This window comes from Phacochoerus africanus, chromosome 3 (genome assembly GCF_016906955.1).
Source record: "Phacochoerus africanus isolate WHEZ1 chromosome 3, ROS_Pafr_v1, whole genome shotgun sequence".
NCBI lineage: Eukaryota > Metazoa > Chordata > Mammalia > Artiodactyla > Suidae > Phacochoerus > Phacochoerus africanus.
The window spans coordinates 16,239,719-16,261,596 of NC_062546.1; the positions used below are offsets into that span (position 1 = coordinate 16,239,719).

General features: G+C 42.3%; 1 protein-coding gene across 1 annotated transcript; it reads left to right on the forward strand.

The window, feature by feature from the left end:
* The first annotated feature begins 315 nt into the window (after window positions 1–315).
* SERINC3 (serine incorporator 3) lies at window positions 316–21,080 on the forward strand. The gene is made up of 10 exons (XM_047771036.1): window positions 316–486; window positions 6,829–6,990; window positions 7,529–7,722; window positions 10,815–10,894; window positions 11,552–11,689; window positions 11,807–11,976; window positions 13,452–13,542; window positions 14,357–14,540; window positions 17,503–17,730; window positions 18,379–21,080. Exons 1-10 carry the CDS (start codon window positions 448–450, stop codon window positions 18,515–18,517), a joined length of 1,425 nt encoding a protein of 474 aa, XP_047626992.1. The 5' UTR covers window positions 316–447; the 3' UTR covers window positions 18,518–21,080.
* The last annotated feature ends 798 nt before the right edge of the window (window positions 21,081–21,878 follow it).

Consider the following 21,878-nt stretch of genomic DNA (forward strand, 5'->3'; position numbering starts at 1 on the left):
AGGGCGTTAATAAACTTTTATTGAGCGAATTGTGCCTCATACTACTTTTTCATAGTTGGCATCACAACATATCATGGTCCTTTTCTGTTCAGTGCCAGCCTCTTCTTAAATTGGCCATAACTCCTTGAGCACTTCTCCACTCCACGTCTTGATGTAGTGGGCTCCCAGGGAATACAAAAGGGGCGGAGGAGTAAAACCTGCTCCTTCCGACACCAGTTTGGCTCCGCCTTCTCCCCCAGCCCCCGTCTGCCTTAGCCCCGCCTTCTCCTTCTACCAATGATAGGTGCCTTCTCGGTAGCGGCGAGAACGATGGGCGGGGCCACGTGATGACGCAGGCCGCACGTTTCCGGCCTGAGAAACCGTCGCGTTTCTTAGGAGACCCCTCAGCAGGGAGTTACCATCGCTCCAGGAGATTCTCGGTCGTCCACTTAGATAACCCGCGTCACCATGGGGGCTGTGCTGGGCGTCTTCTCCCTCGCCAGCTGGGTGAGTTCGGGGTCTGGTGTTTCCGTCGGACCGGTGGTGTGGGGAAGGGCGATAAGGCTCCCCAAGCCCAGCCCAGAACGGGCCTCGGCCCCAGGGACCCAGGGGTTGGAGGGGGTGGGGGTCGGCCCTGGGCTTCGGAGGGTATCAAGGGGTCCAGGATAAAATCTGCGATGCCCTGCGGCTGAGATCAGGCGGCTGGCCTTCTGGGTTTGTTGAGAAACCTAAGAGGCCAGACCTCCATTGTTTACAATTTCGAGTGCCCCGCCCCCGCGAGCCTTCCGGCCTCTGGGTTCCTCAGGAGCTGCTATGGGAGACGGAGTCCCGGAGGCCACGGCTCTCCGGTTCACTTCCAGGCTCCTTCTTAAGGTGGCGTCATTTGTTTGGGCGGTGAGGGGGCTTGAGTAATATTTTTATCCCACAGCACAAGGAGTATGTGACAGAGGTGGGATTTTAAGTTTCCGGCGCTAGGGAAAGAAGGCCTTGTGGATTATTGTTCAGAATTGGAAGTCATGGCCTGAACATTTTGGGACTTTGTACAAATCATTTCTTTCTGGCTTCCGTTAAGATGACAGTCACCCCTGCATTCCTCGCGTCAAGAAAATGAAGTGAATAAATGGATTGAATCACTTTGTAGATTGTAAGCGCCGTATTTTAGAAGAGAAACTTTAGAATCTGTGGAAGTGAATATGCTGAGTTCGCTCCTGCATTTGCTTTAGAGGAGCATGCTTGCTTAACATCATCATCTCCTTGTTTTTTAATTCCCCAACTGGCTTAATTGACCAAGGACTCAATCTCAGCTCATTCCACTTCGGTTTCTTAGAACAGAGTGTGATTTCCATCCCTTAAGGTTGTGGATCACATCAAAAGGACTATTCATCGTTTAAGGTCCTAGATTGCAGTGGCTTTCTGATTTTTTTTTTTTTGACCTTGGCTCAGAATAAGAAATAAATTTCACCTGGTAGATTTAATACACCCATTTAGACACAGATTTCATGCCCTCTACTGTACAACTTTCCCATCACATTTTTAAAAATCCTGGTCAATTGTTATTTACAGCCCACTAGTGGGTCAAGCTCACTATTTACAAGATAGATTTTTTTAACAAATGTTAAGAAAACCATTAAGGAGTGAATTGGTAATCTGAAACCTAAACACATTTTAAGTAATGTAAAGCTGAGATTTGAATTGATGCCATCAAAGCATTTCTATTTATAAACCACTTTTATATTTTATTAATTCCTTTTGTCCAGTAGGAACAGCAAGGAGTTCAGTATACTAGAGAATGGAATGAGTGAAGGGAAGAATAATAGAAAATGAAGTCAGAAAGGTAAAGGGGGAGTTCCCGTTGTGGCAACGAATCCAGCTAGGAACCATGAGGTGGCAGGTTCAATCCCTGGCCTCTCTCAGTGGGTTAAGGATCTGGCGTTGCCATGAGCTGTGGTGTAGGCCGAAGACATGGCTCAGATCTGGCGTGGCTGTGGCTGTGGTGGGCAGCTGTAGCTCTGATTAGACCCCTAGCCTGGGAACCTGCATATGCCACAGGTGTGGCCCCAAAAAAGCAAAAAAAAAAAAAAAAAAGAAAGAAAGAAAGGTAAAGGGAACCAAATCATGTAGATACCCATTGGCCAACTTAAGGACTTTTCTTCCATTCTCTATAGGTTACTGGTTTGGGCCCTATAGATTAAACTATAAAAAGATGAGTTAGCAAGAAAGAAAAGAAGTTATGTACTTGTCCAACCCATATACAGCAGGAGTTCTCAGTGATGAATACCTCAAAGGGGTCAGAATATAGGGCTTATTATATGCCTAACTTAACTGGGGGAGAAGGGGCAGAAAAGGGCTCTATGGGAAGAACAAATAGGTGTCTTTAGGAAAGACATGGTGGTTTAGGAGAGCAAATAAGAGATAAGAAAGTTTGTGATAATACTAGTTTATATGGGTGCAGAGGTCTTTTTGTCATCTTCATGCCCATAAAACTCCCTTGGAGAGAGAATTTATGGCAGTTGCTGCTGCTTTTAGATAAGAAAAACTCTGAGAAGGCGTTTTTTTGTGCATCTTTTGAATGACACGTTTTCATCTTAAAACGTATTTTTATTTTTATAATTTTTATTATTATTGTGTTGTCTGTTTAGGACCGCACCCACGGCATATGGAGGTTCCCCAGGCTAGGGGTTGAATCCAAGCTGTAGCTGCTGGCCTACACCACAACCACGGCAACACGGGATCCGAGCTGCATCTACGACCTACACCACACTCACAATAATGCCGGATCCTTAACAAACTGAGTGAGGCCAGGGCTCGACCTGTGTCCTCATGGATGCTGGTCAGATTCATTTCTGCCAAGCCACGGTGGGAACTCCTTAAAATAATTTTTATATTATTCTGGGTTCTGAATGGGTGGCTATAGCAGTGAGATAGGAACTAGTGCATTTCATCCAGGTGAGAGGTGATAGTAATGACTTGGATCAATGTGAGCTCTAAGGAGGCTATGAAAGTGTCAGATGCTGGATACATTTTGAGAATAGAGCTGATGTGATGACAAATGGAATCAGAGTTTTCGAAAAAGAAGACATCATGGAGTTCCCGTCGTGGCACAGTGGTTAACAAATCTGGCTAGGAACCATGAGGTTGCAGGTTCGATCCCTGGCCTTGCTCAGTGGGTTAAGGATCCGGCATTGCCATGAGCTGTGGTGTAGATCGCAGACGCGGCTCAGATCCCATGTTGCTGTGGCTCTGGCGTAGGCCGGTGGCTACAGCTCCGATTCGACCCCTAGCCTGGGAACCTCCACATACCATGGGAGCGGCCCAAGAAAAAGGCAAAAAAAAGACCAAAAAAAAAGAATAAAAATAAATAAATAAAAAAAAAGAAAAAGACGACATCAAGGATGACTTCAAGATTTTTGGCCTGGGCAACATAAAAAGTATGTTGCCCTGGGTCCTTGGACTCTTAAATCAATAGAAATTGATAAGAGGCCAGACAAGAATTTCAGGCGAGCAAGAGGGAGAGAAAACAAGTATCAGGTGCCCTTACTTGCACCCAGAGGCCCAGAGAGGGATGGGAGTGGCAGGCTGGTTCCTTAAATGATACAAGGGTCAGGGCAGATGGGTGGGGTGGGCAAGAGGGGTGGCTTAGGTGGTCTGCTCACCTCCTTGGTGGTGCTATGTGCAGGGATCCTGCCCACCTTTTTGTATCTTATTGCTCATGTGTACACTTATAGTCCCTTATAGTTTCTTTGTATTCTGTTGCTCAAGGGTTGGTCCAGGTGCAGGCACTCCCAGTAGAGTCCCAGGTCCTAGCCGGTCTCAAATAGAGTTGTTATTTACTGAGATAGGAAAGTGATGTATATGTAATAGGACAAGTTCATTCTACAGATTTCTTTTTATGGCTGCATCTGTGGTATATGGAAGTTCCCTGACTGGGGGTTGAATTGGAGCTGCAGCTGCATATGTGACCTGTACCTCAGCTTGTGGCAGTGCCAGATCCCCAACCCACTGAGCGAGTCCAGGGATTGAACTTGCATCCTCACAGACACTATTTCAGGTTCTTAACCTGCTGAGCTACAACGGGAACTCTTCATTCTGCAGACAGAGTACCTACTGTGTAAAGGTGCAAAAGATATAACACGAGTTGGTCCCCCGTCAAGGTACAAGGCAGTTACAAATAAGTAAGTAGGTATATTGGTTTTCCAGGACCGGAAAACAAAATACCACAAAGTGGGTGACTTAAATAACAGAACTCTATTGTTGCACAGTTTCGGAGGCTACAAGTCTGACTAAGGTGTCAGCACAGGTTGGTTCCTTCTGAGGTGGTGAGGGAGTCTCTGTTCCAGGCCTCTTCCTAGTTCCTGGTGGTTTGGTAGCAGTCTTCTATGTTCCTTGGTTTCTAGGTCTCCACGTCTTCATCTTCACATGATGTTCTCCCTGTGGTACATGTATGTGTCCGATTTCTCCTTTTTATGATGACATCAGCCATGTTTGATTAGGGGCCCACTCTTCCCTGGTGTAACATCATTTTACGTAATTACATCTGCAATGACCCTCTTTCCAAATAAGGTCACATCCTGAGGTATTGGGGATTCAGACTTCATAGGAATTTTGGAGGACACAGTTCAACCTATAGCAAACAGTAGGCAATTATCATTGGTTTATTTAATTGACTGGGGGAAAAACAGTGAAAGGGAGTCAGGAATGTGAGAGTGCAGACAGAATAAACCTGAAGCAATTAGTATCATTGTTTTTCGCTGTAAAATGCCTGTATTTCTGTCGGTGGCGGATACAGACTTCTCTTACCTTTGACCTAGATTATACTTAAGAATCGGAAGCTGACGCTGGGTGGTCAATTCCCATGGCTGTTGTGATTATGGATATTAATGGTTACTGGGAGTCCCTGCTATGAAAGGCATCATACTAGGTGCTACATATTCCTGACATCATCTCATAAAAAATTATTACTGGGGCCATACTGTAAAACCAGAATCCCCCAGCCTTTGCCTCTGCTGCTTATGAGGATTCTGAATTAGCCTGTCCTTGTAATGTGACTTAATAACGTCACCTGTGAAAGCAATGCAGGTGACTTCCTCATCAAGCATGTGAAGAATGACTCAAGTTATGTCCTATCATCTGGAATGCTCGTTAGGAAAGCATCAGCTGACCAAAGATCTAGGTTACTCTTTTTTAGAAATGATAAAGTTCACAGAATGTAAAATTAACCATTTTAAAGTGTGTAATTCAGTGACATTTAACACATTCACAGTGTTGTGCTATCATCGTATCTTTCTGGTTCCAAAGCATTTTCATCATCTCAAAGAGAAACTTGATACCCATGTAGCAGCCAGTTCTCTTCTTTCCAACCTCTTGAAACCACTAATGTGCTTTCTGTCTCTGGATTTACCCATTCTGGATATTTCCATTTGAATGAAATCATAAAATATGTGACCTTTGGTGTCTGGCTTTTTTCGTTAACATGATGTCTTCTAGGCTCACCCATGTTGTGCCAGGTAACATACTTCATTTTTATGGCTAAATATTCCATTTTGTGGCTATACCACATTTTACTTATTCACTCATCAGTTGACGGCCATTTGAGGTGTTTGTTTTTTGACAATTGTAGATAGTGCTGCTTTGAACATTCATGCTCAAGTTTTTGTTTAAATACCTGTTTCAGTTCTTTTGCATGTATATATAAAAGTAGAGTTGCTGGGTCATATGCTATTTCTGTTTAACTTTGAGGAATCTCTAGGTTACCTTAGAATGGAGCTAAATGTCTCTTGCTTTCATTATTTATAAGGGTGTCTATGTAATGTTGCCTTATTCTGTAATATCAGATTTGGTAGCTAGGATTCTCAGAAAACAGCAAGTGGAGTTAGGTTTCTGTTTTCCTTAGTATTAAGATAGATTGTTTTTATTTATTTATTTATTTATTGCTTTTTAGGGCTGCATCTGCAGCATATGGAGGTTCCCAGGCTAGGGGTTGAATTGGAGCTACAACTGCCAGCCTGCACCACAGCCACAGCAATGCCAGATCCGAGCCACATCTATGACGTACACCACAGCTCACGGCAACACTGGATCCTTAACCCACTGAGAGAGGCCAGGGATCGAACCCGCCACCTCATGGTTCCTAGTCAGATTCGTTTCCGCTGTGCCACAACGGAAACTCCAAGATAGATTGTTTTTAAATAAAATATGCTCTTTATGCGACCATAACTCACATTTATTGGGTTTTTACAATGTGTTAGGCACTGTGTTGAGTGTTATTTAATATAGCAGCATCTGAGAGAGGAAGATTCTGTTATTGAGTTTATTTTACAGATGGAGGAATAAGCTTAAATTAATATAATTTGTTGAGATAAAGTGGCAGAAATAATACTGATTCTAGAGCACTTCCTCCCAGCTGTAGAAGAAGCTATAAATCTGTTAGTTAAAACTCTCAGAGCTTGTATTTGGAACAACACCTGCCAGCTGCAGCTTTGTTTTGAGGTTCCCCTGTTGGAACTAGGCAACTATTTCAGATCCCAACCAATTCTGTTGTTAAACAAGAGCCCCTGCTTTTTGCCAACTTCACTTATAATTCTTGACAAATAACCTGCACAACTAACTGGTTTTATGATTTGGAACTTTACAAACATCTTTAATTATGTCGTGAGGAGGAAAACAATAAGTTTCTTAAATCCGTGCTTCTCATATGTGCAGTCCTAACCTCAAATAAATGCATCTTTATTTCAAAAAAACCCCAAAAAACAGAAAACCTCTCAAAGCTTGATTTGCCTCATCTTCTGTTCTGGATGTCACGAAGGAGCCCACTGAAGAAGGTCTCAAATGGCGATGATGTGCTTATTACAGGTTCCATGCCTTTGCGGTGGTGCATCCTGTTTGCTGTGTGGTTGCTGTCCCAACAGTAAGAATTCCACTCTGACTCGCCTCATCTATGCTTTCATTCTCTTCCTGGGCACTATTGTATGTTGTATCATGTTTCATGAAGGGGTGGAAACTCAGCTGAAGAAGGTAAGTAGAAGTAACAGTAGCCATAATGCGGTAGTTCTTTGTTATTATTTTCATATTTCACAAACTTTTAGTTGTAATTAATATTTATTTCTTCACTGTTAAGAAACTCATTCATTGGATTTGTTGGGATTTTTAGTTTTGGTTCTAGTCAAGACACAGAATATGAAGGTATTCGTCTTTTCCCAAAGTAAAGGTAGTCAAAAGGAACATCTTTAGTCTAACAACATTTAAACTAGACTAGCCCCTCACCTTTGGAAAGCGTGAGTTGTAGCATGAAAAGTCACGAGAAAATGCGAGGTCACCTCATCAGCAGACAAGAGTGAAAAAGAGAGCGCTTGACATTTTTTTCAAAATGTAACTTGTTTAGACTGTTTAGGGATAAGCTTGTAAGTGAAATGGAAGGCAAAGAGAAAAATCCCACAGGACAGTCTTGCAGTTGTTGACATGGTCAGTTTTATAAATCTGAGCTTTGCTGTGGTGGAATAGACTCTCTCTTTAAATGCGGATATTCCTATAGCATTAAAATTGCTTTTTCCAGATTCCTGGCTTCTGTGATGAAGGACTTAAAACCAAAGTGGCTGATATAAACATGGATAAAGATTGTGATGTGCTGGTTCGTTACAAAGCTGTATATCGAATCAACTTTGCCTTGGCCATCTTTTTCTTTGCTTTCTCTCTGTTAATGTTAAAAGTGAAAACGAGTAAAGATCCCAGAGCAGCGATACACAATGGGTATGTAGGAATTATTTATTCTTAACGTGTTATATGTTGATGTGGATCCTCCGATCAGCACTTAATGTTGCCATTTTTTTGTTTGTTTTTGTTACTTTTTTAATAGTTATTTCCCCAATACAATTTTCTTCTACTGTACAACATGGTGACCCAGTTACACATACATGCACACATTCTATTTTCTCACATTATCATGCTCCATCATAAGTGACTAGACATAGTTCCCAGTGCTGCACAGCAGGAGCTCATTGCTAATCCATTCCAAAGGCAATAGTTTGCATCTGTTAACCCCAAGCTCCCCAGCCACCCCACTCCCTCCCCCTCTCCCTGGGCAGCCACAAGTCTATTCTGCAAGTCCATGATTTTCTTTTCTGTGGAAAGGTTCATTTGTGCCATATATTAGATTCCAGATATAAGTGATATTATATGGTATTTGTCTTTTTCTTTCTGACTGACTTCACTCAGTATGAGAGTCTCTAGTTCCATCCATGTTGCTGCAAATGGCATTATTTCATTCTTTTTTATGGTTGAGTTCTATTCCGTTGTGTATATATACCACATCTTCCTAATCCAATCATCTGTCAATGGACATTTGAGTTGTTTCCATATCTTGGCTATTGTGAATAGAGCTGCAATGAACATGCGGGTGCACGTGTCTTTTTTAAGGAAAGTTTTGTCCAGATATGTGCCCAAGAGTGGGATTGCTGGGTCACATGGTAGTTCTATGTATAGATTTCTAAGGTATCTCCATAATGTTGCCATTTTGATGAAAGCAGTAGAGTATGTAAATTTGTGGCCCAGATGAATTTTTGACCTGTTATATATGGGAAATTTTGTGGGGTTTTTTTGCTTTTTAGGACCTCACCCAGGGCATGTGAAGATTCCCAGGCTAGGGATCTAATTAGAGCTGTAGCCGCCGGCCTACGCCACTACTACAGTAATGCAGGACCCGAGCTGCGTCTGCGACCTACACCACAGCTCATGGCAACGCCAGATCCTTAACCCACTAAGCGAGGCCAGGGATTGAACCCACATTCTCATGGTTCCTAATCGGATTCGTTTCCTCTGCGCCATGATGGGAACTCTGGGAAGTTGTTTTTCTGAACACCATTTTCAGTTGGAGCTCATACCACAGCAGTGATAATGCCAGATCCTTAACCTGCGGAACCATGAGAGAACCCAACTAGTATCCCTGAGGTTGCAGGTTTAATCCCTGGTCTCGCTCAGTGAGTTAAAGATCTGGCATTGTTACAAGCTGCAGTGTAGGTCGTAGATGTGGCTCAGATCTGGTGCTGCTGTGGCTGTGGCCTAGGCCAGCAGCTGCAGCTTCGATTCAGCCCCTAGCCTGGGAACTTCCATATGCCACAGGTATGGCTCTAAAAGAAACAGACTGGAAGCCAGGTTTAGTCCCAGCTTTGCCAGTGACAGACTCTATGACTGAGGGCAAGATATTTATGTTCAGTTGTTAATGAACCAGGTTCATTTGCCTGACGTGCAGCAAGCCAAACTGAGATGCTGACGTTTGCAGCAGAGCTGGAAGACAAATTTCCCATCTGCCTCCTTGAAGGCAAGAGGCTTTAGGTATTTATGGGATAAAGAAGCAGAGTAGTCTTAGGTTTGGGAAAAGGGGATTGCAGGTAAGGAAAAGGTGAGGTAATTCGTGTTCTGCGCAGGCATATCTGAGTTACATGCTTCTTAATAGGATATATGTTCAAAAATGGAAATGCTTAGCATAATCTGAGTGTGGAGTTTTTGGTACTCTGACATCGAAAAGCCATTCATTGAACACCTGTGCAGGCACCTTTAGGGTCAGTGTTCCCAGCCAGTCTTAGCCAGCTTGAATTGGACAAGAACTAACTCCCAGTTTTTGAAAAACAGCTTAGGCCTCCATTACTTTAGTGACCCATATGTCAGAGACTTAGAGGTGTGTTATTTTTAGGGTTGGTTAAAGAGTCTTATGATATATTATCTAGGTTATGTGAAGCTTGGAGGATATACAGTTGGGGGAAAAAAAAAAAAAAACAGTTGAGGTGAGTTTGCTCAGGGAAGGCAAGGCTACAAGCAGAGAGATTTTGGCTCAAGCTCTTTCCTTAGCACTTCTCTGTAAGACAAGCTCAGGGATTTCTCTCAGGCACCAGTTTCTGTTAACATGGGGCATGGTTTCAGGATGGGTTTTTTTTGGTCCTACAGGGCATGGTTTTACTATGTTGTAAAAGAAAGATTAGGTGCTTAACTTTTTTTTTTGCTATTTCTTTGGGCCGCTCCCACGGCATATGGAGGTTCCCAGGCTAGGGGTTGAATCGGAGCTGTAGCCGCCGGACTACGCCAGAGCCACAGCAACTCGGGATCTGAGCTGCGTCTGCAACCTACACCACAGCTCACGGCAACGTCGGATCGTTAACCCACTGAGCAAGGGCAGGGACCGAACCCACAACCTCATGGTTCCTAGTGGGATTCGTTAACCACTGCGCCACGAAGGGAACTCTGTGATTAACTTTTGATTAAGCAAGCAAATTGATTGCTCTATATTTGGCTAACATTGTTAGTTTATTTATTTATTTCATTTTTATTTTTTGTCTTTTGTCTTTTTATGGAGATTCCCAGAATAGGTCTAATCGGAGCTGTTGCCACCGGCCTACGCCACAGCCACAGCAATGCAGGATGTGAGCCGAGTCTGTGACCTACACCACAGCTCACAGCAACACCGGATCCTTAACCCCCTGAGCGAGGCCAGGGATCAAACCTGCAACCTCATGGTTCCTAGTGGGATTCGTTTCTGCTGTGCCACGATGGGAACGCCACATTGTTAGTTTAGAATGCTCCAGAATTCTAGAAAAATTCCTACGTTTAAGTGCTAAAAGTATAGAAACTCATGTTAAATGTTTTTTCTTGTGAATATGAATGATCTGGTCTCTGTGCTAATGTTCTTAAATTATGTGAAATGTTGAATGAAGTAGCTTCATATCAAATGAAGAAATGAGCCCAATCATGTTGGAAATGGGTAGGCTTTATTTTTGCATTTCAAAAATTTATTTTTCTCAGTGTAGAGGCAGAAGTTAGCATTTCATAAGTGCACTTTTATATTTTAATAGGTTTTGGTTCTTCAAAATTGCTGCCATTATTGGTATCATGGTTGGATCTTTCTATATCCCTGGGGGCCACTTCACCACAGGTATGGTTCACTGTTGGGGGGTTAACTATAACATATACAAACTCTACAAGTGATTGTGTTAAAGCTTCGTTTTTCATTATCGATTTTGCAGAACTGATAAATGAGATGGTCTCCAATTACCATGACTTGTTATTAAGATATTAGTTGGTTGATTAAAGCCAGGAGGCATTCAGCCCACTTCTCAGCTATTCTGGAACCATATATTAATTGTTTGCCAATATTTTAATCGTTTACCTTCTCACTTGGCAATACCAAGTTAATCAGAGAGCTTGTCAACACAAGGACTTGTAACCATACACTCCACCATCCCTGTCTTAAACTGCTTACTTATTATGACATCAAGTGACATCTGTGGATTTCCACTGTGATTTTTATCCCTGTAAGTAAAGGAAAAGGTTTATATCTTTTCCATTTGGAATGTCAGATCCTAGGCTCCCCTTGGCATAAGCTAGAACAAGTTTTAAAAGGTCTGAAACCCAGCAGAAGACTTCTCAGAGAATGCCTTTTGAATTTGGAATTGCAATAATCTTGCAAAACTGCTGGAGATAATATGCCTTTATCACCTCCTCTTACTTGAAATCTTTTTAGAATGTTTGGACAGTAATCTGAAATGTTACTCCTATAGTAAAGAATAACATTGTGCTTTTGATTTCGTAGCCTGGTTTATTACTGGCATGGTGGGGGCTGCCTTCTTCATCCTCATCCAGCTGGTGCTGTTGGTAGACTTTGCTCACTCTTGGAATGAATCATGGGTAAATAAGATGGAAGAAGGAAACCCAAGGTGCTGGTATGCTGGTAGGTATCTAAACCTCTATGAGAGCCACACTGTGTTAAACAGGGTGAAAATTGGTCTTCATTATAAAAGTTTGCTATTACAATAGTGGCCATTCATGTTCTGTTTCTTTTTTCTAGCTTTACTGTCTTTCACAAGCTTTTGTTACATCCTGTCAATCGTCTTTGTCGTATTGCTCTACTCATACTACACCAAACCCGATGGCTGCACAGAAAACAAGTTCTTCATCAGTTTTAATCTGATCCTTTGCGTTGTGGTTTCTATTATATCAATCCATCCAAAAATTCAGGTATGATTGTGACTTCTGCTTCTTCCTCCTGAGAAAGAATTTTTAATTAATGTGGAACTTGAAACCTAGGTAACCTTTTATATGACTTTATGTCCAAGTTTATCTACTTAAACATAATAAAGTCTTCATAATTGCAATGTAATCACTATAAAATGTGCCACTGAGCACCAGCATTATCATTAAATGAATAGTTTCCCTATTGTTTAAGGAAAAAACCAACTATGTAACTTGAGAATTTATAGTTCTTACACAGTTGTTTACATCACAACAGTGATTCTTATGAATCTTTAGCAAAGGTATTTTCGGAGAATTAAACTAGAAAAAATAATTGATTTTAATATTTAAAACAGAGCTTGTGCTCCTGAGTTTCATCATCTAAATACCATAAATACCATTAAATACCATATTTTGTTTTTATTTTTTCTCTTTTTTAGGGCTGCATGTGTGGCAAATGGAAGTTCCCAAGCTAGGGGTCAAATCGGAGCTGCAGCTGCCGGCTCCGTCACAGCCACAAGCCATCTCTGTGACCTAACCACAGCTCAGGGCAATGCCGGATCATAACCCACTGAGCAAGGCCAGGGATCGAGTCCGTGTCCTCATGGAGGATACTAGTTGGGTTCCGTACCACTGAGCCACAACAGGAACTCCCCATATTTTAAAAATTTATGGAGTTTTAGGAATTCCTGTTGTGGCTTAGAGGTAATGAACGCAACTAGTATCCACCATGAGGATGCAGGTTCAATCCCTGGCCTTGCTCAGTGCAGCCCTAAAGAGCAAAAAAAAACCTCATGGCGTTTTAGATATGAAATATGAAAAGAACATCTAGACATCACCTGTCCTTTTAAAAGTGAGAAAACTGAAGTTCCAGAGAAGTGATGGGTTACCTAGATAGTTGGTGACAGAGCTTAGCTTACATTTCCCTATATCAAGGGACTAGTAGTAAATTAAAGCCTTTGTATGCTACACAGGAAATTCTAGGATTATGAAATAAACTTGAGAACCAGTAGTACATGCTTCCTCTTTTTTGGTTCTTTTTCAAGTTAACTCAGACTGAAAAGTTGCTTGTCATCTTTCAGCTGTCAAGCAGAATCAGAAGGCTCTCAATTAATGACAATTCAATGAGTCCCAGAAAGTATACTGGGTTTTAGAAATTCAGCCCTTGTGGGAGTTCCTATTGTGGCTCAGCTGTAATGAACCCGACTAGTATCCATAAGTAGGTGGGTTTGATCCCCGGCCCAGCTCAGTGAGTTAAGGATTCGGTGTTGCTGTGATCTGCAGTGTAGATGCAGATGCAGCTCGGATCCCACGTTGCTGTGGTTGTGGCTGTGGCTGCCAACTTTAGCTCTGATTGGACCCCTAGCCTGGGAACTTCCATATGCTGCATGTGTGGCCCTTAAAAAAAGGAAAGAAAAGAAAAGAAAAAGAAATTCAGCCCTTGCCAGTCCTATGGCATTGTTTTCTTTTTGATTCCGTAGGAACACCAGCCTCGTTCTGGCCTCCTGCAGTCCTCTGTCATAACCCTCTACACCATATACCTCACATGGTCAGCCATGTCCAATGAACCTGGTAAGGGACATTCATTTGATAAAAAGAAAGTAAGCAATAACTCCTTTGGTGGGCACGAAAACTAGAGCTGGACCCCTCTAGACAAATGCACAAGCAAAAAATTCACTTAAATGTACAGTATTCATGATGCGTTTATAGATATTTACCTGTCAGGTTTTATTCCTCATGAATATTCATAGCTGTTCAGGGCTGACAGTCTAAAGGACCACAGTCCTTTATATAGCCTGGGCTTTTCCCAGACTCAGCCTAGTTGAGAACTGGACAAGGCAACATTGTTTTGGCCCTTTGGTAGAACTGTTTTAACTGAATTTTACTTTGCTGCTATAGGTTTCAGAAGAAACAGCTGCAGGAAATCTCCTTTTGTAGTCGTTAACGGATTATGTCTCAATAGGGTACTCTGTGGACTGGTTTTCAAGGAAAACCATTATTTGCAGACCTTCCAATGATGACTCAACTTATTTTTATTGTCTTCCTATGTAACTATATAGAAACAAAACCAGAGATAAATTCCTTGTGCTTTAAGCACAACTGTAGAATCAAAAAGATTTGCCAATTAAACTTCAAAACCAGTGAACTCGATTGACATTTATGAGATTTGACAGATACTTTGTTGTTGTAGTTTTTCTTTGTTTCTACAACTTTGAAGTTGTAGGTTGCAACACAGATGTGTTACTGACTGCCCAGTTATCGGTTCTCGAAAGCACAGCATTCTTATGGTTTAGCTCACCACTGAATGATGTGTAAGCACACCCGTCACATCCTTTGGGAACCAGGTGAGTTATCTCTGCAGATAATAGAAATTTCTCATTTTCAGATCAGTCCTGCAACCCTGGCCTGTTGAGCATCATTACACGCATGACCTCACCAACACTGGCTCCTCCTGGAAATGCAACTGCTGCAGTCCCTACCCCTGCTCCACCATCGCAGAGTGGGCCTTTTCTGAGTCGAGAGAATTTTATTGGGCTGATTGTCTTTGTTCTCTCCCTTTTGTATTCTAGGTAAGTAAAAAAGTACTTAGGACAAGATTCTTAGGAAGGTTAATAATAGAGTGAAGAAGCTATTTTGCTTTCAAAATGCAGTGTGAAGAATTTTGAAAATTTAACGTTTTTTTTAATTAAAATCCTTGACTTGCCGCAGTTACCACGCTGTGTACATTTCTTAAACTTAAGTAGGAGTTCCCGTCGTGGCGCAGTGGTTAACGAATCCCACTAGGAACCATGAGGTTGCGGGTTTGGTCCCTGCCCCTGCTCAGTGGGTTGACGATCCGGCGTTGCCGTGAGCTGTGGTGTAGGTTGCAGACGCGGCTCGGATCCGGCATTGCTGTGGCTCTGGCGTAGGCCGGTGGCTACAGCTCCGATTGGACCCCTAGCCCGGGAACCTCCATATGCCGCGGGAGCGGCCCAAGAAATAGCAACAACAACAACAACAACAACAACAGCAAAGACAAAAGACAAAAATAAATAAATAAATAAATAAATAAACTTAAGTAAATCCTCTCATCAAATAATTCCTCCCAAACTTATTAACAGATACCTTATCCTTTGTGTGGGAGGATAAAGCCCTTACCTGCCCCTAGATAACTAGAATAGTGGCTCTGAAAATTGGTTGGCGTATCTTTTTTTTTTAATCTTTATTTTCTGATCATTGTAAATAATATTTAAACAACTACAAAATTACATACATGAAATGATAAAGTCTATAGTTAATCCAAGACCCCAGATATAACCTATGTTAGCAGTTTGTACTCATTCTCCCACCCATTGTTTTTTTTGTTTGTTTTTTTTTGTCTTTTTGCTATTTCTTGGGCCGCTCCCGCGGCATATGGAGGTTCCCAGGCTAGGGGGTCTAATCAGAGCTGTAGCTGCCAGCCTACGCCAGAGCTACAGCAGCATGGGATCCCAGCCATGTCTGCAACATACACCACAGCTCACGGCAACGCCGGATCGTTAACCCACTGAGCAAGGGCAGGGACCGAACCCGCAACCTCATGGTTGGTTTCTAGTCGGATTCGTTAACCACTGCGCCACGACGGGAACTCCTCCCACCCACTTTTATTGATATTGTCTATATAATAGTATATGTTACTTTAATAATTTGAAAATGTGGAATAATGAAAATGGGCAAGGATATATTTATATAAGTTAATAGCACAAGTGAGAAAAGTGTAAAGTAGGAAATGAAATAGTCTTTCCTCTAAATTTACCTCTTCCATGGTGAACATTTTGGTACATACTATTTCGGGGCTTTTTTCATTTGCTAATACTTACTGTGTATTGATCTATCTGTATCTATATAATTATGTATGTTTTAGAAATAGTTACATGTATAATTTATATCATGATATGTAATTTTTGAAATAAATTAGGAATACACTATACAACAGTATAACAGTATATATACTGTTCTTAAATATGAATTTGTCAGTATAATTTGGACAGCTTTGCACATTACGTGTAGATTTACCCTTTCTTTTTTCTTTTTTTTAATGACTGCTTAAAATAGGAGTTGAGGAGTTCCCATCGTGGCGCAGTGGTTAACGAACCCGACTAGGAACCATGAGGTTTTGGGTTCGATCCCTGCCCTTGCTCAGTGGGTTAACGATCCGGCATTGCCATGAGCTGTGGTGTAGGTTGCAGACGCGGCTCGGATCCAGTGTTTCTGTGGCTCTGGCGTAGACTGGTGGCTACAGCTCCGATTGGACCCCTAGCCTGGGAACCTCCATATGCCGTGGGAGCGGCCCAAGAAAATGGCAAAAAGACAAAAAAAAAAAAAATAGGAGTTGACAGACTATAGCCCTTGGTCTGGCTTCCTATTTTTACAAGTAAAGTTTCGTTGGCACACACCACATTCATTTGTTCTCATACTGTCTGTGACTGCTTTTGTTTGTTTTCCTTTGATTACTGATCTTAGAGGAAAGCTTTTCGTCTTTCACTATTAAGTATGATGTTAGCCCTGAGTTTTTCATAGATGCCCTTTATCAGTTTGAAGAAGTTCTCTGTTTCTAGTTTGAGTTTTTATCATTGAAAAGTATCAGATTTTTTTTTTTTTTTGTCTTTTGACTTTTTTGTTGTTGTTGTTGTTGCTATTTCTTGGGCCGCTCCCGCGGCATATGGGGGTTCCCAGGCTAGGGGTTGAATCGGAGCTGTAGCCGCCCGACTACGCCAGAGCCACAGCATCTCGGGATCCGAGCCGCGTCTGCAGCCTACACCACAGCTCACGGCAACGCCGGATCGTTAACCCACTGAGCAAGGGCAGGGACCGAACCCGCAACCTCATGGTTCCTAGTTGGATTCGTTAACCACTGCACCACGACGGGAACTCCAAAAGTATCAGATTTTTGTCAAATGCTTTTTTTAATGTTTGTTGAGATGATCATCTGGGTTTTGTCTTTTATTTGTATGTACTTTTTTATTCAGTCATTTAACAAACTTTGAGCATCTGCTGTGTACTAGAAATGCATATATGACAAAGGCCGTTGTTGTCAAAAAGCTCTATGAATAGCGAGGAAGACAGGGATGGGAAATGATGTGCCAGAAAGAAGAGTAAGGAGCTGTGGGAATTTAATCCAGCCTAGCGATGGGATGACGTCAGAGAAGGCTTCCTAGGGGGCATGGCACGATCCGAGAATTAAAGGATGAGTACATTAACTGGGAGAAGGTTGGCAGTACATTGCACACACAGAAAAGGTGCTTGTGAAGTTCTAGAGGCAGACATTGAAAGCATAGTATGTTTGGGGGAACTCCTAGGCAGTTAAACCATCAAATCTTAACTGAGGAGAGTACTCTCTCTGTGTGTCTTGTGATGACAGGCGGCAGTTCAGAACTTCCAGCAGATCCTCGAGAAGCCCTTCACGCCGCAAAGCCAGGGCAGTTCAGGAATAGCCTTCATGTGTACAGGCCACTGACAGCATTTCATCCTCATGGTCCCTTTCTGACTTGTCTTGTTGGGATCACTTTCCAGCTTCCGCAATTCCACCAATAGCCAAGTAAATAAGCTGACCCTGTCGGGAAGTGACAGCGTGATCCTCCGAGATACAGCTGCCAATGGCGCCAGTGACGAGGAGGATGGGCGGCCCCGGAGGGCTGTGGACAACGAGCGAGAAGGGGTGCAGTACAGCTACTCCATGTTCCACTTCATGCTCTTCTCGGCTTCCCTCTACATCATGATGACCCTGACCAACTGGTACAGGTAGGAGGCAGAGACAGAGTCGAGGGAAGACCACTCAGCCCCTTCGGGTCACCTGTGAAATCTCCATCCATTGTCCTGACCTCAGAATCCCTTTCTTTTACCCACACAATGAAGTTGTGTTCAGTGCTCACTCTTCTGAAATACTTCTGACTTTTTCTCCTCTTGCGTTTAAGATCCATTTGGAATTCTTACAGTGAAAATCTTGGGGAGCTCTTCCAAACTTGAGTTGCTTGAGAGAGAAAATCATGATGTAAAGTGACTTGAGTTGTCTTTGTTCCCTGATTTTTCTGTCTGGAGATGGCCATATACTGAGTATTCTGGTCAAAGCAGTCATGTGGTAAGAAAGGAGAGTTTCAGGGTGGTCATGTCCATCTGGACTTCCACCAGTATGTAGAACAGCCAGATGTTCCTGAAGAACTCTTTGCAAGGAATAGTCGGGGTTCTTCACGTAGGCAAGGAGGTAAAAGCTGTTTGAGAGGCAGAGTCCCCTGCTCATAAAAACTGAAAAAAGCGTCTTAAGTCCCTCCTAGGAACTTAGCTGGGGAGTAGTGTCTGTCAAGTTTCAGTGGAGAATTTCTTAGCTTTTGCTGAGGGGCTGCTGAATGCTGAAACGAGGCTCCTTTACCTAACTCTCTGCTGTTTTCGCAGCCCTGACGCAAACTTCCAGAGCATGACCAGCAAGTGGCCGGCTGTGTGGGTCAAGATCAGCTCCAGCTGGGTCTGCCTCCTCCTCTACGTCTGGACCCTTGTGGCCCCACTCGTCCTCACCAATCGAGACTTCAGCTGAAGCCTGAGTGCCAAGGATGCCTCTGGAATTCATAAAGGTCTCCTTTGCTGAAAGCTCATACCCGTTTTACTTTCGCTTCAACTAAAATACTAAGCGAATGCTGTGCGAATAAGACTATATCCAAGTTTATATCTGAGGGCCAGATTGAATAATGCTTGATGCGGGATCAGAACTTTTCATTTATATCTATATTATGTTTATTTGTAAGGCTATAGAGCAAAAGGAACATTTTGCGTTTTACAGTGAACTACAGCTGTGCTGTGAAGAGAGTTCTTTATTAAGATTTGGAGGTTCCTACAACTTTGATTTAAAATGTGGGAGAGAAAAATGTTGCATATTTGAGGCCATCATTAATATATTTCTATTGTAGTATCCTTAAAAAGCAAAATAATTATAATGATGCTTTTCTATGACAGTTTTCCCCTGTGGAAGTCTTTACTTGTGTGATGCAGGCCTCTGTTCAGTCTTTAAACTCACAGTGCTTGGTGGAAGGAGTAAGTATGTGAGTCTTGGCACAGAAGAGGGGTTGATGATATGGCTGCTGCTTCTCCATCTTGAGTTTTTTCATTTACTTTTTATATACTACAGCATTGATGCTGCTTGATTCAAGCCTGTGGCTTTGCCAGAAATGTTAATTTCAATAAGTGCTTTGTATGTTTGGTTAAAGTGAAGATTCACTTGGGAAAACAGTGCGACTTTGGTCTCTGTAATTCTCGTTATCAGTATGTAAAAGTACAATGCATGTGAATTTATTATATTTGCACTATAAAAGTCTTTGATTAAAACAGAAAGATTAAGCTTTTAAGGCCCTTTCTTTAACAGCTTTTATGAGTTAGCAGCCATCCTATGTTTCGTAGACTTCTGTGGGCAGTCAGGTTTACCAAGCATCTAGCAGAATACTCCTCTTCCTTCTAAAACTTAAGGTCTGACTGGTGAGTAAGTTTTGAACTTATACTAAAAATTATACCAACTATCTTTTCTGGTGAGGACTCTTGGATAGATGAGAGATAAGACAAGCACCTTGGGAAACTTCTTCAAGAAAGGTAGCACAGAGGGTGGCAGAATGGTTCTTTCTTTTAGCGCCCTGTCAGGTGCTGGGATACAGCTTTGACCATGACAGACGTGAGCTCTGCCATCTTGGACTCAGAGTTTTCTGGAGGGTAAAGTGAGCTGACAGGTGATACAGTATGTTGTAATTAGTGCTATGATTTAGGAATTGCAGAGAACTCCCAGGAGTGATGCTGGGTAGGGGCAGGAGTCATGGTAGGCTTCTTGGAAAAAGTGCTGTCTAAGCCAAGAAGAGTTACAAGTTAGCTAATAAGTGAGAAACGGGGAAGTGGAATGGCACTGCTGAGGGTAGACTAGGCCGTGGTTAAGGGTTGGGAGATTTTTTTAAAAATAAGGTGTTCAGTAAAGCTGGCATGGGGAGCGGTTGGCAGGGACTAGGTCATTGGAGGGCTTTGTAAACCACACTGAAGAGTTTGGACCTTAAGTGAGGGCAGCAGGGAACGTATTCAGAGTGACATGGACAAATGGTATCTTCAGTCACTGCGCCTGATACATAGAGAAGAGATTTAGAGGGATGAGACCAGAGACAGTCCATATGAGATCTGAAACAGAAAAGTCAAAATGGAGATGGAGAAAAACTGACAGACAAGAGCTACTTAGTAATTAAAATTTTCAAATTGGCAACTGATGCGCTCTGGGGGAGAGGTAGATTCCTGAATGAGGCTGGTTTAATCGCCTGAGTCCATGGTGGTTCCATTGATACGGTGAGAAAAATAGGAAGGGGAGGAACAAGTTGTGCCAGAAGGAAGATGGAGATGGTCCCTAAGAATGGCCAAGGGAATGGGCTTGGGAGTTGGGCTCTTTGAGTTTGCAGACAGCTTTGTCATTTCCTATCAGCTAAACAGGTCAGTTAATATTTATTGAGTATATACTATACTTAATGACCTTGGGCAAATGATAAGCTATCTGAGCCTCAGTGTTTTCGGTTGAACAAAAGACAGCACCTAGTATATAAACTTGTTTAGAGAGTAAAGTCACTTTGTAAAAGTGTTGACCCCCTTTTAAGCCCTCAAGTGATAGCTGCTAATCTTAGTTTGGGCTAAAACGAGACTAGACAATAGTTAAAGGTCAGAGTTGTTCAGCCATAATCTAATGGAGGTTAGACTTGAGGTGTTTTTTTTTTTTACAGGATTAAACCCATGGGACATAGAGGAGACAATCTCAGTTGAGCTGTGGGTCAGGAAGCAGGACTTGATAGGAATTGTTTGAACTGCCACCTTTTAAACCAGTACTTTATGCTGTGGCACGGAGATAACGTTGCGGGGGATTTAGGGGACAGAGAGGGGAGGTACAGCACCTTACTTTGCTAGTATAAAGCAATCACTCCATTTTTCTTCAAGCAGAGCCAGCCAGATTAAGACTTTTAAAGGTCCGGAACTTCAAAAACATGACCATGTACCATTCCCCCACCTTATGTTCCTTAAACCAAAAGCAATACTAAGCTGTAAAATAAGTGTAACAAAGTCCAATAAAGTTTTTATTTTTTTTCTCATGATGATAACTTTGACCTAATTTGAAATAACAAAAATTCTCTTTAAAAACGAGGGGGCAGTGTCCCTGCTTTACTTGGTTATGCCCTAAGAATAAATTAAAGTTGGCCTGTTGCTAGGACACCTGGTATTTTACTCAGGACTCAAGTGAATTATACACATTGAGTGCTAAATTACATACCAGCATGAAAAAATTCAGGATTTTGAGTAAGCTCAAGATCATACTTTCAAGTAAGAAGTATTTTGAATCCTCAGACCTCATGGTGTCATCTGATTAGGAGAGTCACCTCGTGTCTCATGACCAGGAACAGACCTACCCACCACTTTCACAGATTGGGAGCCCTGGCTTTGAGGTCAGCAGTGTGCTCTAGGGATTCATCAAAGGCAGCAGCTGTGGCCGCCACTTTTACGTGCTTACAAGCTGGGAGAAAGCTTGTAGGCCCTTGCTGAATGTTCTCTTTCTAGGTTGCTCTTGCTAGGATGGGAAATAAAACTCTCTTGACAATCAAAGATGCTCCTAAAGAATGGTCATAGACCTGGTTTTCAGTGCTTTTGATGTTCTGGACCAAAACCATAACTCAGGTGTAATTTAAACCAGGACAGCCTTTTTGTCCATTACAAGTCCCCTGCTTGATTATGTTTTTCACACATTCAAGCTGAAGTGAGTATTCGATAATATGAGCTGTGCATTTGATCTCAGTGGATTGATGGCAGATAGCAGGCTTATGCCTACCGATGTCATGTTCATCTCTTTACACTTCGTCTATCCATCGTGTTACCTAGGAGATCAAATCAGACACCTA